The following is a 19,408-nucleotide window of genomic DNA, read 5'->3' as shown; positions in this document are numbered from 1 at the left end:
AGGCAGAGAATCCTAGTGGAGAGAGGGGAACCGGCCAGGCAGAGACAGCAAGGGCGGTTCGTTGCTCCAGAGCCTTTCCGTTCACCTTCACACTCCTGGGCCAGACTACACTCAATCATATGACCTACTGAAGAGATGAGTCTTCAGTAAAGACTTAAAGGTTGAGACCAAGTCTGCGTCTCTCACATGGGTAGGCAGACCATTTCATAAAAATTGAGCTCTATAGGAGAAAGCCCTGCCTCCAGCTGTTTGCTTAGAAATTCTAGGGACAATTAGGAGGCCTGCGTCTTGTGACCGTAGCGTACGTGTAGGTATGTACGGCAGGACCAAATCGGAAAGATATGTAGGAGCAAGCCCATGTAATGCTTTGTAGGTTAGCAGTAAAACCTTGAAATCAGCCCCTGCCTTAACAGGAAGCCAGTGTAGGGAGGCTAGCACTGGAGTAATATGATAACATTTTTGGGTTCTAGTCAGGATTCTAGCAGCCGTATTTAGCACTAACTGAAGTTTACTTAGTGCTTTATCCGGGTAGCCGGAAAGTAGAGCATTGCAGTAGTCTAACCTAGAAGTAACAAAAGCATGGATTCATTTTTCTGACTCATTTTTGGACTGAAAGTTTCTGATTTTTGCAACGTTAAGTATATGGAAAAAAGCTGTCCTTGAAACAGTCTTGATATGTTCATCAAAAGAGAGATCAGGTTCCAGAGTAACGCCGAGGTCCTTCACAGTTTTATTTGAGACGACTGTACAACCATCAAGATTAATTGTCAGATTCAACAGAAGATCTCTTTGTTTCTTGGGACCTAGAACAAGCTTCTCTGTTTTGTCCGAGTTTAAAAGTAGAAAGTTTGCAGCCATCCACTTCCTTATGTCTGAAACACAGGCTTCTAGCGAGGGCAATTTTGGGGCTTCACCATGTTTTATTGAAATGTACAGCTATGTGTCATCCGCATAGCAGTGAAAGTTAACATTATGTTTTCGAATGACATCCCCAAGAGGTAAAATATATAGTGAAAACAATAGTGGTCCTAAAACGGAATCTTGAGGAACACCGAAATTTACAGTTGATTTGTCAAAGGACAAACCATTCACAGAGACAAACTGATATCTTTCCGACAGATAAGATCTAAACCAGACCAGAACTTGTCCGTGTAGACCAATTTGGGTTTCCAATCTCTCCAAAAGAATGTGGTGATCGATGGTATCAAAAGCAGCACTAAGGTCTAGAAGCACGAGGACAGATGCAGAGCCTCGGTCTGACGCCATTAATAGGTCATTTACCACCTTCACAAGTGCAGTCTCAGTGCTATGATGGGGCCTAAAACCAGACTGAAGCATTTCGTATACATTGTTTGTCTTCAGGAAAGCAGTGAGTTGCTGCGCAACAGCTTTATCTAAAATTTTGGAGAGGAATGGAAGATTCAATATAGGCCAAGATTTTTTTTATATTTTCTGGGTCAAGGTTTGGCTTTTTCAAGAGAGGCTTTATTACTGCCACTTTTAGTGAGTTTGGTACACATCCGGTAGATAGAGAGCTGTTTATTATGTTCAACATAGGAGGGCCAAGCACAGGAAGCAGCTCTTTCAGTAGATTAGTTGGAATAGGGCCTAGTATGCCGCTTGAAGGTTTAGAGGCCATGATTATTTTCATCATTGTGTGAAGAGATATAGTACTAAAACACTTGAGTGTCTCCCTTGATCCTAGGTCCTGGCAGAGTTGTGCAGACTCAGGACAAGTGAGCTTTGGAGGAATGCGCAGATTTAAAGAGGCGTCCGTAATTTGCTTTCTAATGATCATGATATTTTCCTCAAAGAAGTTTATAAATGTATTACTGCTGAAGTGAAAGCCATCCTCTCTTGGGGAATGCTGCTTTTTAGTTAGCTTTGCGACAGTATCAAAAAGAAATTTCGGATTGTTCTTATTTTCCTCAATTAAGTTGGAAAAATAGGATGATCGAGCAGCAGTAAGGGCTCTTTGATACTGCATGGTACTGTCTTTCCAAGCTAGTCAGAAGACTTCCAGTTTGGTATGGCGCCATTTCCGTTCCAATTTTCTGGAAGCTTGCTTCAGAGCTCGGGTATTTTCTGTATACAAGGGAGCTAGTTTCTTATGACAAATGTTTTTAGTTTTTAGGGGTGCAACTGCATCTAGGGTTTTGCGCAAGGTTAAATTGAGTTGCTCAGTTAGGTGGTTAACTGATTTTTGTCCTCTGACGTCCTTGGGTAGGCAGAGGGAGTCTGGAAGGGCATCAAGGAATCTTTGGGTTGTCTGACAATTTATTGCATGACTTTTGATGCTCCTTGGTTAGGGTCTGAGTATATTATTTGTTGCGACTGCAAACATAATAAAATGGTGGTCCGATAGTCCAGGATTATGAGGAAAAACATTAAGATCCACAACATTTATTCCATGGGAAAAATCTAGGTCCAGAGTATGACTGTGGCAGTGAGTAGGTCCAGAGACATGTTGGACAAAACCCACTGAGTCGATGGCTCCGAAAGCCTTTTGGAATGGGTCTGTGGACTTTTCCATGTGAATATTAAAGTCACCAAAATGTGAATATTATCTGCTATGACAACAAGGTCCGATAGGAAATCAGGGAACTCAGTGAGGAACGCTGTATATGGCCCAGGAGGCCTGTAAACAGTAGCTATACAAAGTGATTGAGTAGACTGCATAGATTTCATAACTAGAAGCTCAAAAGATGAAAACCTTGTTGTTGTTTTTTTGTATAAATTGAAATTCAAAAAAAAAATGTATGAAATTGTATGAAATGTATGCATTCACTACTGTAAGTCGCTCTGGATAAGAGCGTCTGCTAAATGACTAAAATGTAAATGTAAATGATAACTAAGTGGCTCGGGGAACAAAACATCAATATTTTGGGTCCATGGCCAGGAAACTCCCCAGACCTTAATCCCATTGAGAACTTGTGGTCAATCCTCAAGAAGCGGGTGGACAAACAAAAACCCACAAATTCTGAGAAACTCCAAGCATTGATTATGCAAGAATGGGCTGCCATCAGTCAGGATGTGGCCCAGAAGTTAATTGACAGCATGCAAGGGCGGATTGCAGAGGTCTTGAAAAAGAAGGGTCAACACTGCAAATATGAAGTCTTTGCATCAACTTCATGTAATTGCCAATAAAAGCCTTTGACACTTATGAAATGCTTGTAATTATACTTCAGTATTCCATAGTAACATCGGACAAAAATATCTAAAGACACTGAAGCAGCAAACTTTGTGAAAATTAATATTTGTGTCATTCTCAAAACTTTTGGCCACAACTGTACAGTCAATGTGTTGATAGAACTTCGGAACCCTTTTCCTCAAATTTGCTTTGTTAACTCCTACATCTCGATGTTCCGCTAGTCGGAACGCCTCACCAATATCCAATGGTCTAGCGTGGCGCGAATTACAAATACCTCAAATGCAAAAACTTCAATTTTTCAAACATATGACTATTTTACACTATTTTAAAGACAAGACTATCTTTTATCTAACCACATTGTACGATTTCAAAAAGGCTTTACAACGAAAGCAAAACATTAGATTATGTCAGGAGAGTACCCAGCCAGAAATAATCACACACCCATTTTTCAAGCTAGCATATAATGTCACAAAAACCAAAACAACAGCTAAATGCAGCACTAACCTTTGATGATCTTCATCAGATGACACGCCTAGGACATTATGTTATACAATACATGCATGTTTTGTTCAATCAATTTCATATTTATATCAAAAACCAGCTTTTTACATTAGCATGTTTTGTTCAGAACTAGCATACCCACCGAAAACTTCCGGTGAATTTACTAAATTACTCACGATAAACGTTCACAAAAAAACATAACAATTATTTTAAGAATTATAGATACAGAACTCCTTTATGCAATCGCGGTGTCCGATTTTAAAATAGCTTTTCGGTGAAAGCACATTTTGCAATATTCTGAGTAGATAGCCCGGCCATCATGGCTAGCTATTTTGACACCCACCAAGTTTGGCACTCACCAAACTCAGATTTACTATAAGAAAAATTGGATTACCTTTGCTGTTCTTCGTCAGAATGCACTCCCAGGACTTCTACTTCAACACCCAATGTTGTTTTGGTTCCAAATAATCCATAGTTATATCCAATAGCTGCGTTTTGTTCTTGCGTTCAAGACACTATCAGAAGGGTGACACGCCGGCGCGTATCGTGACAAAAAATGTCAAAATATTCCATTACCGTACTTCGAAGCATGTCAAACGCTGTTTAAAATCAATTTTTATGCGATTTTTCTCGTAAAATAGAGATAATATTCCAACCGGGAGATGTTGTATCCGTTCAAACACTGAAAGAAGAAAAATGGAGTCGTCACATGCACGCGCGCACCAGTGTCATTGTTCTCAGAACGGCCACTTTCCAAAACCCCTACTGTTTTTCGCCCAGGGACTGCAGAGTTATCATTCCACGTTTTGGCGCCTTCTGAGAGCCTATGGGAGCCTTAGAAAATGTCACGTTACAGCAGAGATCCTGTATTTTCGATAACGAGGCTACAGAAGGCCAAGAAATGGTCAGACAGGGCACTTCCCATATAGAATCTTCTCAGGTTTTGGCCTGCCATATGAGTTCTGCTATACTCACAGACACCATTCAAACAGTTTTAGGAACTTCAGAGTGTTTTCTATCCAAATCAAATAATTATATGCATATGCATATATATGCATGTCACTTCATCTCTTTGCATAGCCCACCACATACACTGTTTTCTAACCTCATCTGAATGGATACATAACAAATTACTATGGGAATAAATATCACTGAATGACAGAAATATTGGAATAAAGTAGGCTCATGCAATTGAATTCAACATATTGTTGCTTACTGAAACACCCAAAGTCGTCCAATTGTTATAACTGGATTTGAAGCAATAGCCTACCCGCGTGCGAGACGTGTGAGACAAGCATAGGGACTCGTCTTGATAAATCAATCAGATTTTTTCCCCTTCTTTTCACTGAATCTCCATTTGCGTATTGTTTATCCTACAATCAGGGTGTGGAAATGTTAGGATTATTTTGCTCTTCAGTCGCTTAGTGACCTAGGCCTACTCCCGACCGGTCACGTTGTACAGCGTCATATTTTCCTAACGGAAACCCTGATGCCTACATAGGCTACTGTAAAATACATTTTAGTTTTTCTTTGAATAGAAACCCCATAATATTAATCAATTTAATTCAGCTAAATTTCTAACAGTATAAACAGCAGAACAAGTACAATAATATTATACAAATAAATTATAATCAATCCCATATAGTTTGTTGTAAGAAAAAAGGTTTTAAAATCTCTAGTACAGCCAATATTAAAAAGAGTCAAATGCATTTGTAAATTAAATCGCTTTAGCTGACATTTTGCGGTTTATTCATTGTTTAATTATTCAAGGCTCCCTTTGTTATTTCGTTTTATAACTAAAAACAGCTACAGTAAACAGGACTCTTAAGTCTACTGTACAGCTCCATGTCAGTTCAATAACTTAGCTTCTCAAAGATGCCCTCTGGTGGTCGAACTAGCATTAATGGCAACAATGGCTGACAGTAAAATACTATGACGTCATGCACTCCAACGTGCCATACCATTCATAAGCACCCCGCAAGCTGTGCTGCGGTATGACTCAACTTTTAAAGGAAGAACCACTGTACATTAACATATATAGCTTAAGAAACAAGGTACATGAAATCAATAACTTGCTAGTAACAGATGACATTCATATTCTGACTATCACTGACTGAAACTCACTTAAATAATACCTTTGATACAGTGGGAGCAATACATGGTTATAACATCTACAGAAAATACAGAAATGCCATTGGTGAAGGTGTTGGTGTATATATTCAGAACCACATTCCTGTAAAGCTTAGAGAGGATCTTATTTTAAATACTGTTGAAGCATATGGCTACAGGTTCATCTGCCTCACCTAAGGCCCATTCTTGTAAGAAGCTGCTATAGACCACCAAGTGCTAACTGTCAGTAGCTGGATAATATGTGTGAAATGCTTGATAGTGTATGTGATATCAACAGAGGTATATTTAAATATTGACTGGCTTTCATCAAGCTGCCCACTCAAGAAAAGCATCAAACTGTAACCAGTGCCTGCAACCTGGTTCAGGTTGTCAGTCAACCTACCACGGTCATTACAAACAGCAAAGGAATTAAATCATCAACATGTATTGATCACATTTTTACAAATGCGGCAGAAGTTTGCTTTAAAGCAGCATTCAAATCCATCGGATGTAGTGATCACAATATAGTAGCCATATCTAGGAAAGCCAATGTTCCAAAGGCTGGGCCTAATATAATATATAAGAGGTCATACAATAAGTTTTGTAGTGATTCCTAGGTTGCTGATCTAAAGACTATTTGCTGGTCTGTGATGTGTAATGAGTAGCAACCAGATGCTACACTTGACACATTTTTTAAATTGCTTATTCCAGTTACTAATAAGCGTGCACCTATTAAGAAAATTACTGTTAAAAACTGTTGAATCCCCATGGATTGATGAGGAATTGAAAAATGGTATGGTTGAGAGGGATGAGGCAAAAGGAATGGCAAATAAGTCTGGCTGCACAACCGATTGGAAAAAGTACTGCAAATTGAGAAATCATGTGACTAAACTGAATAAAAAGAAGAAACTATACTATGAAACAAAGATGAATGACAGTAAAAAGCTTTGGAGCACCTTAAATGAAATTGTGGGCAAAAAGGCAAACTCCGCTCCATCATTCATTGAATCAGATATCTCGTTCATTACAAAACCCAGTGATATTGCCAACTACTTTAATGATTTTTTTCATTGGACAGATTAGCAAATTTAGGCATGACATGCCAGCAACAAACGCTGACACTACACATCCAAGTATAATTGATCAAATTATGAAAGACAACCATTGTAATTTTGAATTCCGTAAAGGGAGTGTGTAATTATTGTTGTCTATCAACAATTACAAGCCACTGGAGTCTGACAACTTGGATAGAAAATTACTGAGGATAATAAAGGGACAATATTGCAACTCCTATTTGTCATATCTTCAATCTAAGCCAACTAGAAAGTGTGTGCCCTCAGGCCTGGAGGGAAGCAAAAGTCATTACGTGACCCAAGAATAGTAAAGACCCCTTTACTGTCTCAAATAGCCAACCAATCAGCCTGTTACCAACCCTTAGTAAACTTTTGGAAAAATTGTGTTTGACCAGGTACAATGCTATTTTACTGTAAACAAATTAACAACAGACTTTCAGCATGCTTGTAGAAAAGGACATTCAACAAGCACAGCATTTACACAAATGACTGATGATTAGCTGAGAGAAATTGATGATAAAAAGATTTGAGTTGTTTTATTAGACTTCTGTGTGACTTTTGACATTATTGTCATCCCTACTGCCTCTGATCTGACAGACTCACTAAACACAAATGCTTCACAAATGCGTGTCCCTGGCTACCCGTAAATAAACAAATAAATTGTGCCAACTGGTTTGCTTAATATATGGAATTTGAAATTATTAGTTATTTTACTTTTACTTTTGATACTTAGGTATATTTTAGCAATTGCATTTACTTTTGATACTTAAGTATATTTAAAACCAAATACTTGTCGACTTTTACTTAAGTCATATTTTACTGGGAGACATTTACTTGCGTAATTTTTTATTAAGGTATCTTTACTTTTACTCAAGGATAAATTTGAGTACTTTTTTCGACCACTGTGTGTAGCTACGTTTGCTCGCCAGCCAACCCATAGAGAGAGCATTGCATTGTGGATTTTGTAGTCGACTTCAGCTGCAACAGATTTCCACAACGATATTCCATGTTGCTACCAACTTTATTATAATGTTCACAAAAAATATTGTTCTCACATATTAATTTTTAACACTATAAATTAAAAGAATGAGTGGTTTTGGGTGGATTTTTCCTTTAAGGCAATAGATTGATTCTCTATCCCTACCTCATGGGTTTAGTGATGTGTAAAGAGCATGTATTAATACTACATTTATTATTATAATATTTATATGCCAGTCAGCAGACATTTTTACCTAAACTTAGAGTAGTGTGTGCATACATGGCTAGCCCCATTGGGAATTGAACCCCTGACCCTAATGTTTCAAGTGCCATGCTCTACCTAGTGAGCCACATTTAAGACTGAATGGTGGGATCTGAACCTCGATCTCCCGCTCAGGAAACCATGTCTTAACCATTAGGCCAAGAGGAAGTTACCTCTTGAGCCGAGGGTGACACTGATTTTAAGTCACGGGCGGGGCTACCTCCTCCCGAGAGAGTGAGTCCGACTCACCTCCACTACACTTCCTCTCCCTCAGCTGATGAATATGTCCAAAGAGCTGAATGAACTGAAGGGCAGTCTGCGGGCTGCAGCAGCCTCCGTGACCTCCAGTGAACTCCAGGCTGCCCAGGAGACATCCTCCTCCTCTGAGCCCACCTTCCTCTCCTCTGAGGAGGCTGTACAAGCCATCCTGGAAGCTCTGAAGAACCACGAGTTCACCACAGCCATCCGCTACATCCGCGAGTGCAGGTAAAAAGACAAAGAGAAAATTGTGTATTGCATTTTATTTGTGTGTTGTGTTCCCGTTGTTTTGGATCATTAAACTGATTATTCGGGCGGGAACCTCGTTGGTACTAAATAAATCTAAATATTGTAAATTATTGTAAATGAAAAAAGCCATAATAATGCTTAAATGTTGATTGGAAATATTTAAATTATTACAAATGTTCTAAATGCTTTTTCTTTTATTTTACTCTTATTTTCACAGGGATGACATATTGAAACCTAGGTCTATTTTCCAAATGAAACCTGTATAATACAGTATGAAAATACATTTTATTTATATATATATATATATATATATATATACAAAGTTGAAGTCAGAAATTTACAGACACTTAGGTTCGAGTCATTAAAACTCGTTTTTTTAACCACTACAAAAATTTCTTGTTAACAAACTATGGTTTTGGCAAGTCTGTTAGGACATCTACTTTGTGCATGACACAAGTAATTTTTCCAACAATTGTTTACAGACAGATTATTTCACTTATAATTCACTGTATCACAATTCCAGTGGGTCAGAAGTTTACATACACCAAGTTGACTGTGCCTTTAAACAGCTTGGAATATTCCAGAAAATGATGTCATGGCTTTAGAAGCTTCTGATAGGCTAATTGACATAATTTGAGTCAATTGGAAGTGTACCTGTGGATGTATTTCAAGGCCTACCTTCAAACTCAGTGCCTTTTTTGTTTGACATCATGGGAAAATCCAAAGAAATCAGCCAAGATCTCAGAAAAATAATGGTAGACCTCCACAAGTCTGGTTCATCCTTGGGAGCAATTTCCAAACGCCTGAAGGTACCACGTTGATCTGTACAAACAATAGTACACAAGTATAAACACCATGGGACCATGCAGCCGCCATACCGCTCAGGAAGGAGACGCGTTCTGTCTCCTAGAGATGAACATACTTTGGTGCGAAAAGTGCAAATCAATCCCAGAACAACAGCAAATGACCTATTGAAGATGCTTGAGGAAACGGGTACAAAAGTATCTATATCCACAGTAAAACGAGTCCTATATCAACATAACCTGAAAGGCCGATCAGCAGGGAAGAAGCCACTGCTCCAAAACCGCCATAAAAAGCCAGACTACGGTTTGCAATTGCACATGGGGACAAAGATCGTACATTTTGGAGAAATGTCCTCTGGTTTTGATGAAACAATAATAGAACTGTTTGGCCATAATAACCATGGTTATGTTTGGAGGAAAAAGGGGGATGCTTGCAAGCTGAAGAACACCATCCCAACCGTGAAGCATTGGGGTGGCAGCATCATGTTGTGGGGGTGCTTTGCTGCAGGAGGGACTGGTGCACTTCACAAAATCGATGGCATCATGAGGGAGGAAAATTATCTGGATATATTGAAGCAACATCTCAAGCCATCAGTCAGGAAGTTAGCTTGGTCGCAAATGAGTCTTCCAAATGGACAATGACCCCAAGCATACTTCCAAAGTTGTGGCAAAATGGCTTATAGACAACAAAGTCAAGGTATTGGAGTGGCCATCACAAACCCTGACCTCAATCCTAGAACATTTGTTGGCAGAACTGAAAAAATGTGTGCGAACAAGGAGGCCTACAAACCTGACTCAGTTACACCAGCTCTGTCGAAATGTTTGACCCAAGTTAAACAATTTAAAGGCAATGATACCAAATACTTATTGAGTGTATGTAAACTTCTGACCCACTGGGAATGTGATGAAAGAAATAAAAGCTGAAATAAATCATTCTCTGCTATTATTCTGACATTTCACATTCTTAAAATAAAGTGGTGATCCTAACTGACCTAAGAAAGGGAATTTTTACTTGGATTAAATGTCAGGAATTGTGAAAAACTGAGTTTAAATGTATTTGGCTAAGGTGTATGTAATCTTCCGACTTCAACTGTGTGTGTGTGTATATATATATTTATCATCTGATGCAGCACTCATCACTCTCCTTCTTAGTCAAATAGCCCGTAGCCTCTCTGGGCTATGTGGGACGCTACCGTCCCACCTGCAGGACACAGCCAGTGAAATAGCAGGGCGGCAAATTCAAAACAGCAAAAATCTCATAATTCAAATTTCTCAAACATACTACTATTTTACACCATTTTAAAGATACACTTCTCCTTAATCGAACCACATTGTCCGATTTCAAAAAGGCTTTACAGGCGAAAAAAAAACATTAGATTATGTTAGGACAGTGCCTAAAAAATTAAAGCCACACAGCCATTTTCCAAGCAAGGACAGGCATCACAAAAACCAGAAATACAGCTAAAATAAAGCACTAACCTTTTATGATCTTCATCAGATGGCACTCATAGGACTTCATGTTACACAATACTACATGTATGTTTTGCTCGATAAAGTTCATATTTATATCCAAAAACCCCATTTTACATTGGCCCGTAATGTTCAGAAATGCTTTTCCTCCAAAAACTTCCGGTGAATGAGCACATCAATTTATAGAAATACTCATCATAAACGTTGATAAAATATTAAACTGTTATTCAATGAATTATAGATAAACATCTCTTAATGCAACCGCTGTGACAGATTTCAAAAAAGCTTCACGGGGAAAGCACACTTTGCAATAATCTGAGTACTGCGCTCAGAAAACAACAGCAGGCAATACAGATACCCGCCATTTTGGAGTCATCTAAAATCATAAATAGCATAATAAATATTCACTTACCTTTGATGATCTTCATCAGAATGCACTCCTAGGGTTCCCAGGTCCACAATAAATGTTGTTTTGTTCGATAAAGTCCATCATTTATGTCCTCTTTGTTAGCGCGTTCAGTAAGCTACTCCAAATGTAGGAAGCGCGCCAAAAATGTCACGATGAAAAGTCAAAAAAAGTTATATTTACGTTCGTAGAAACATGTCAAACGATGTATAGCATCAATCTTTAGGGCCTTTTTAACATAAAAGTTCAATAATATTCCAACCGGACGATTCAAATGTCTTCAAAAATGTAATGGAACACAGCTAACTCTCACATGAACGCGCGCAATTGAGGCCATGTCCCTTCCTGAGTCAACAATTTCCAACTTCCTTTGTTCGCTCTCTGTTCACCATAGAAGCCTCAAACAACTTTCTAAAGACTGTTGACATCTAGTGGAAGCCTTAGGAAGTGCAAAATGAACCCTAAGTCGCTGTATACTGAATAGGCCCAGTCTTGAAAAACTACAAACCACTTCCTGGTTGGATCTTTTAATCAGGTTTTTGCCTGCCATATGAGTTCTGTTATACTCACAGACATCATTCAAACAGTTTTGGAAACGTCAGAGTGTTTTCTATCCAAATCTACTAATAATATGCATATCCTACGTTCTGAGCCCGAGTAGTAGGCAGTTTAATTTGGGCACGTCATTCATCCGAATTTCCGAATACTGCCCCCTGTCACTAAAAAGTTAAACAGTCTGGAGGTGTGTTTTGGGTCATTGTCCTGTTGAAAAACAAATGATAGTCCAAGTAAGTGTAAACCAGATGGGATGGCTGCAGAATGCTGTGGTAGCCATGCTGGTTAAGTGTGCCTCAAATTCTAATTAAATCAGACAGTATCACCAGCAAAGCACCCCCACACCATCACACTTCCTCCTCCTTGCTTCACGGTGGGAACCACACATGCAGAAATCATCCGTTCACCTACTCTGCATCTCACAAAGACATGGCGGTTGGAATCAAAAATCTCAAATTTCCACCAATCAGAGCAAAGGACAGATTTCCACCGGTCTAATGTCCATTGCTCATGTTTCTTGGCCCAAGCAAGTCTCTTCTTATTATTGGTGTCCTTTAGTAGTTTTTTCTTTGCAGAAATTTGACCATGAAGGCCTGATTCATGCAGTCAACTCTGAACAGTTGATGTTGAGATGTGTCTGTTACTTGAACTCTGTGACGCATTTATTTGGGCTGCAATTTCTGAGGCTGGTAACTCTAATGAACTTATCCTCTGTAGCAAAGTTAAATCTGGGTCTTCCTTTCCTGTGGCGGTCCTCATGAGAGCCAGTTTCTTCATAGCGCTTGATGATTTTCGCGACTGCACTTGAAGAAACTTTCAAAGTTATTGAAATGTTCCGGATTGACTGACCTTCATGTCTTAAAGTAATGAGGGACTGTCGTTTCTCTTTGCATATTTGAGTTGTTCTTGCCTATATATGGACTTAGCCCTATTTGGTAAAAGGCCATCTTCTGTATACCAACCCTACCTTGTCACAACACCATTGGCTCAAACGCATTAAGAAGGAAAGAAATTCCACAAATGAACTTTCAACAAGGCACACCTGTTCATTGAAATGTGTTTCAGGTGACTACCTCATGGAGCTGGTTGAGAGAATGCCACGAGTGTGCAAAGCTGTCATCAAGGCATAGGGTGGCTACTGAAATATATGTTGATTTGTTTAACACTTTTTTGGTTACTACCGTAAATTCCGGACTATAAGCCGCAACTTTTTTCCCAGGCTTTGAACCTCGCGGCTTAAACAATGACGCGGCTAATATATGGATTTTTCCCGCTTTCAATTTTTTACTCCAAAAAAACACATTCTGTGATGTGCTCAGTTTTTTTTGGCGGCATGAAGCTTTTATTAGACCAATGAAATTGCCGAACGGGTTAAGGTCAAATAACTTTTTAGTTTACTGTTTAGATTAAATCGAGTGCTCTCAAACTTCCCATCATTCTGATTACGGTTGTCATTTTGTCACCCTCATCATGGCAAAGACACGGAGAAATGCATATGATGCAGCTTTCAAGTTGAAGGCGATTGGTCTGGCTGTTCGAAAAGGAAATAGAGCTGCTGCACGGGAGCTTGGTCTTAATGAGTTGATGATAAGACGTTGGAAACAGCAGCGTGAGGAATTGACTCAGTGCAAAAAGACAACTAAAGCTTACTGCAAATTTTTAATTTTTTGTTACAAGCCGTGTTTCGTTAAAGCCTATTTATTTTTGTTACAAGCCGTGTTTCGTTAAAGCCTATTTATTTTTGTTACAAGCCGTGTTTCATTAAAGCCTGTGTAAAGTTAATTTGTTTCAATGTACCGGTAGGCACCTGCGGCTTATAGACATGTGCGGCTTATTTATGTTCAAAGTAATATATATTTTTTTTTATTCAGTGGGTGCGGCTTATATTCAGGTGCGCGTAATAGTCCAGAAATTACGGTACATGATTCCATATGTTATTTCATCGTTTTGATGTCTTCACTAGTATTCTACAATGTAGAAAATAGTACAAATTTAAAAAAAACCTTGAATGAGTAGGTGTGTCCAAACTTTTGACTGGTACTGTATATATGTGTGCACATTAAAATAGAAAAACTCAGTCATGGTAAGCACATATAAAACATCACAAATCACCCAGAAAAACAGTTGCATTCCTCCACAATTAAGTCCCCAATCTATACTTTTAATTGCCTGAACGGCACAAGAACATCATGATGAAATGTATTTTAATTTTTTTTCCAGCAAAACGGTGTATTAAAACTAAAAGCAGATTTACGTAGTATGGTGAAGACCCTAGAAACCTTAAGAGTTAACCGATCCTGTGAACGGGTTAGGCAACTCGGGTGTCTATACTTCAACAGCAAAGTTGGATGAGACGGAAGTTTATGAAGTAGGGCTTTGTAAACAAAAAAAGGAGTAATCTACGGGTCTTTAGCGAAGTCCAACCAACCTTTTGATACAGTGATGAGTATCAGAACTGTCACCTGTAACAAAACAAAGGCCACTATGGTAGATGTCATCCAAAGGTTTAAGAGTAGTAGCAGCTGCACTTTGATAAATAATATCACCATAATCAAGAACAGATGAAAAAAAGGTTGATTGAATAATCTGCTTCGTACTTCTTAGAGAAAGGCACACTCTGTTTCTGTAGAAAAAGCCAAATTTAAATCTTAGCTTCTTAAAACCTCTACAGGATTGGTGGGTCCCCCACGGGACGGTTGAGCTAACGTAGGCTAATGCGATTAGCATGAGGTTGAAAATAAGAAGAACATTTCCCAGGACATAGACATATCTGATATTGGCAGAAAGCTTAAATTCTTGTTAATCGAACTGCACTGTCCAATTTACAGTATATATTACATTGAAAGAATACCATATTGTATGATGTGAGTGCACAGTTATGAACTTGAAAAGTTATAAATAATAATATAATAAACCAATTAGGCACATTTGGGCAGTCTTGATACAAAATTTTTAACAGAAATGCAAGGTTTTATTGGATCAGTCAAAAACTTTGCACATACACAGCTGCCATCTTTTGGCCAAAATCTAAATTGTGCCTGGGCTGGAATAATACATTATTGCCTTTCTCTTGCATTTCAAAGATGAGGGTCCAAAAAAATAAAAATAAACATGTTTTTTTCTTTGTATCATCTTTTACCAGGTCTAATGTATGATATTCTCCTACATTCATTTCACATTTCCACAAACTTCAAAGTGTTTCCTTTCAAATGGTATCAAGAATATGCATATCCTTGCTTCAGGTCCTGAGCTACAGGCAGTTAGATTTGGGTATGTCATTTTAGGCAAAAACTGAAAAAAAAGGGTCCGATCCTTTTAACCAGCTCATTTATGTTTTTTAAACGTCAAATCCACGTCAATCTAAACGCCTAAATATGTATATGCGGGAACACGTTCAATTGGAGGACCATCTAATGATTGAACATGTGATTCATCTGAAACATTCTTACTAGAGGGTAAAAACATGTATTCCGTTTTGCCTGTATTAAACACAGGTTTTAAAAAACTGCAAGGGATTCCCGCAGAAATAAAATCTGACTGTAGTTTTGACACAGCCAGATAAACAGTCTGGGCAATAGCATACATAATAGTATTATCCACATATACATGATGTTGAACATTTTTAACAGATTGACCTATGGTGTTTTATATAAATAGTGAACAGGTCTCAAAATCAACACCTATGGGTACACCCTTATGCTCTTCAAGAAATTCAGACTCAACCCCATCAATCACGATGGCCTGAGTTTTGTCACAAAGATAATCATGAAACCATGAACAGATGTGAGAGCTCAAACCTATCGAGGACAACTTATTCAATAAAATAACATAATCAAAAGATTTTGACAGGTCCACAAACAAAGCAGCACATTTCATTTTAGTGTCTAAAGGATTGGACAAGATCATCAATAACTAAAGTGGATGCTCTAATAGTGCTGTGCCCAGGCCTAAATACATTTATCTGATAAAAAAGAGCAAAGTTGTACATTTACCAAGGATTCAAGAATCTTAGCTAGAAAAGGAAGCCTTGAAATGGGGCGATAAGTATTAAGATCACTATTATTAACCCCACCATTTATGTAGTGGCAGCACAAGAGCTGATTTCCATACTTTTGAAATATTTGCTGATAGCAATGTTAAATAAAAAATGTGTGTTATTTCACCAACAATGATGGGCTCTGCACACTTAAGCAGACTAGGATCCAATTGGTCGGCCCCTGTGGATTTCTTATTGTCGATTGCTAGTAAAGCAAACATTTGTAAATGGCCTAAAAAGCTTTGACTATCATTTATCTGATTCAGCAAGTTTTCCTTATCAGCATCCATCACAATATCATAGTGAACATGCTTAGAAGTATTTTAAAGAGATAAAATGGTGACCCGCTGAAATAAAATGGTGATTAAATGCATCAATGATAGTATTGTTTTCCTTAATGAGGCCAGTGTCTGAATTCATTTGTGGCAGAGAGGAAGTAGAACCCTTCAGGAATTTTACAGTTTTCCAGAATTTAGCTGGGTTTCCATTACAATCTGAAAGAGCGGTTACATAATTATGAATGGTAATTCTTATCATGCTTATAAATAATACTTACTTGTTAGTTTAGTTTAGAAGTAATTTATTAAGCTTTTAAGAAAAGTATTAGAAAGTGTTGACTTACATAGAATTCAGGTTCATTGATGGTAACTGCTTATTTTGTCTGAAGGAGGGTGTGGCCCAGTGACATTTTCGGCAGCAGCTCTGAGGACGAGACACAGACGTTGCTGAACATCTACTTCAGATACCAGACGCTGGGCCAGATGGGCACCTTTGCACTGGTGGGCTCCAAGCAGGACCTCTCGGAGATCTGCGTTAAGCTCATGGAGCTCAACGGGGAGATCAGGGACATGATACGCCGGGCCCAGGGCTACCGAGCCATCACCACCTTTCTCCCAGACTCCGGTGTGTCTGGCTCCAGTCTCTGACACTCAGGAGGAATGCTGTGCCTAACTCCAGGCCCTAGTCCCAGCCCAAACTGAGCCCCCAGCCTTAGCACCAGTTCACTGCCCTGCTCTAGCCCCAACACCAGCCCTATACCTTAGCCCCAGCTCACTGCACTGCCTCAGCCCCGAACTTCGGCCTAGCCCTAGCCTAGCCCTAGCCTGCCTCAGCCCTATACCCCATCATTATATCAGCTACAGCCTCCATCCTCAGCCCCTGTCCCGTGCGCTTCTCCAGCCATCTACCCTAATCCTACCCTGGGTATGCTGCTATGGTTACCGTGGTCACAGCAAGCTCTCTCCTTGTGTCCCTTCTCAGAGCAGGGGGCCCTAAGGATGTACCACTATTCAGCTCTCCAGATGTGCAGCAATACTGTGGGAGTGAACGTGACGAAGGACAACTTTGCTCTTAGAAACAAACATGAGCTTTTATTGCACTAATATTTCTGGATAACTTCACACAGCGGCCACTTGCTACTGAGGTCAATGGCTTTCACGTCTAACAGAAGACATACCAAAGTTACAATTAACTTATTCTTCTGCTGAGTATCTGTTATTTTACATTTTTAAGGGAAAATGTGCAATGCTTCACAGAAGTGAAAGACTTCTGTGAAGACTACTGTATCATGATATAATGTTTTCTTTTTAATTTCTGTGCTTTTCGCTACTTGAATATTATGGATTGCAGGCAGAATTATGCTGAATATTTTGAAATAGAGAGCCTGGGTGTTTATGTGAAACTGACTGTAACCAGACTACAATCCATTAACACTGCAAAGCACAGACATACGGTATATACATATACAGTGCATTCGGATTGTATTCAGACCCCTTGACTTTTTCCACATTTTGTTACGTTGCAGCCTTCTAAAATGTATTACATTGATTTTTTTTCCCTCATCAATCTACACACAATACCCCATAATGTCAAAGCAAAAACAGGTTTTGAGAAATGTTTGCTAATTACTTTTTTTAAACACACATTTACATAAGTATTCAGACCCTTTACTCAGTACTTTGTTGAAGCACCTTTGGCAGCGATTAAAACCTTTGGTCTTCTTGGGTATGATGCTACAAGCTTGGCATACCTGTATTTGGGGAGTTTCTCCCATTCTTCTCTGCAGATCCTCTCAAGCTCTGTCAGGTTGGATGGGGAACGTTGCTGCACAGCTATTTTCAGGTCTCTCCAGAGATGTTTGATCGGGTTCAAGTCCAGGCTGTTGCTGGGCCACTCAAGGACCTTCAGAGATGTGTCCCGAGATGTGTGCTTAGGGTCGTTGTCCTATTGGAAGGTGAACATTCGACCCAGTCTGAGGTCCTAAGCGCTCTGGAGCAGGTTTTCATCAAGGATCTCTCTGTCTTTGCTCCGTTCATCTTTCCCTCGATCCTGACTAGTCTCCCAGTCCCTGTAGATGAAAAAACTCCCCACAGCATGATGCTGCCACCATCATGCTTCATCGTAGGGAAGGTGCCAGGTTTCCTCCAGACGTGTTGCTTGGCATTCAGGCCAAAGAGTTCAATCTTGGTTTCATCAGACGTCTTTAGGTGCCTTTTGGCAAACTCCAAGCTGGCTGTCATGTGCCTTTTACTGAGGAGTGGCTTCCGTCTGGCCACTCTACCATAAAGGCCTGATTGGTGGAGTGCTGCAGAGATGGTTGACCTTCTGGAAGGTTCTCCCATCTCCGCAGAGGAACTCTAGAGCTCTGTCAGAGTGACCATCAGGTTCTTGGTCACCTCCCTGACCAAGGCCCTTCTCCCCCGATTGCTCAGTTTGGCCAGGGGGGGCAGCTCTAAGAGTATTGGTGGTTCCAAACTTCTTCCATTTAAGAATGAAGGAAGCCACTGTGTTCTTGGGGACCTTCAATGCAGAATACGTTTTTTGGTACCCTTCCCCAGATCTGTGCCTCAAAACAATCCTGTCTCAGAGCTCTATGGACAATTCCTTTGACCTCATGGCTTGGTTTTTGCTCTGACATGCACTGTCAACTGTGGGACCTTATATAGACAGGTGTGTGACTTTCCAAATCATGTCCAATCAATTGAATTTACCACAGGTGGACTCCAATCAAGTTGTAGAAACATCTCAAGGATGATCAATGGAAACAGGATGCACCTGAGCTCAATTTTGAGTCATAGCAAAGGGTATGAATATTTATGTAAATAAGGTATTTAATACATTTTCTTTTTAATACATTTGCAAACATTTCTAAAAACCTGTTTTCACTTTGTCATTATGGGGTATTGTCTGTAGATTGCTGAGGATTTTTTTTTATTCATACATTTTAGTATAATGCTGTAACGTAACACAAATGTGGAAAAAGTCAAGGCGCCTGAATACTTTCCGAAGGCAGTGTAGATATACACGCTCAACTACTCTGATATGCTGCAGATCTACTGTCTCGAGGACCTAGATACCGCATTGGGCTAGCTATTACTTAAAATATTATTTACAAATGTTACCTTTCTATGCTATAGCTATTTTGCTTAAATGAGAATTATATTTACATGAAATTAATATGCTTTGAACTAACTAGTTTTTGTAGAAAGAGAATAATAACATTTATTTTGTCTGTTAAAACTGCCAAGCATGCACATTTGATGTACTATAAAGTGTAA

The 19,408-nt window shown here is 39.2% G+C and overlaps 1 protein-coding gene across 8 annotated transcripts in view; it reads left to right on the top strand.

The window, feature by feature from the left end:
• The window catches only part of LOC115162863 (protein furry homolog), a 273,622-nt gene extending 255,922 nt beyond the window's left edge, over positions 1 to 17,700 (top strand). For 5 of the 8 annotated variants that reach the window (XM_029714322.1, XM_029714317.1, XM_029714319.1 and 2 more), the window contains 2 exons: positions 8,349 to 8,560; positions 16,519 to 17,699. In XM_029714322.1, coding sequence (XP_029570182.1) covers positions 8,349 to 8,560; positions 16,519 to 16,777 — 471 coding nt within the window. In that variant the 3' untranslated portion in view covers positions 16,778 to 17,699. Of the gene's footprint in view, positions 1 to 8,348; positions 8,561 to 16,518 lie in introns of all 8 variants that reach the window. The other 3 variants (XM_029714316.1, XM_029714315.1, XM_029714320.1) reach the window with 1 other exon arrangement.
• Positions 17,701 to 19,408: the final 1,708 nt, after the last annotated feature.

This window comes from Salmo trutta, chromosome 26, assembly GCF_901001165.1.
Source record: "Salmo trutta chromosome 26, fSalTru1.1, whole genome shotgun sequence".
Taxonomy (NCBI): Eukaryota; Metazoa; Chordata; class Actinopteri; order Salmoniformes; family Salmonidae; genus Salmo; species Salmo trutta.
This window is presented reverse-complemented; position numbering and strand designations above follow the sequence as displayed.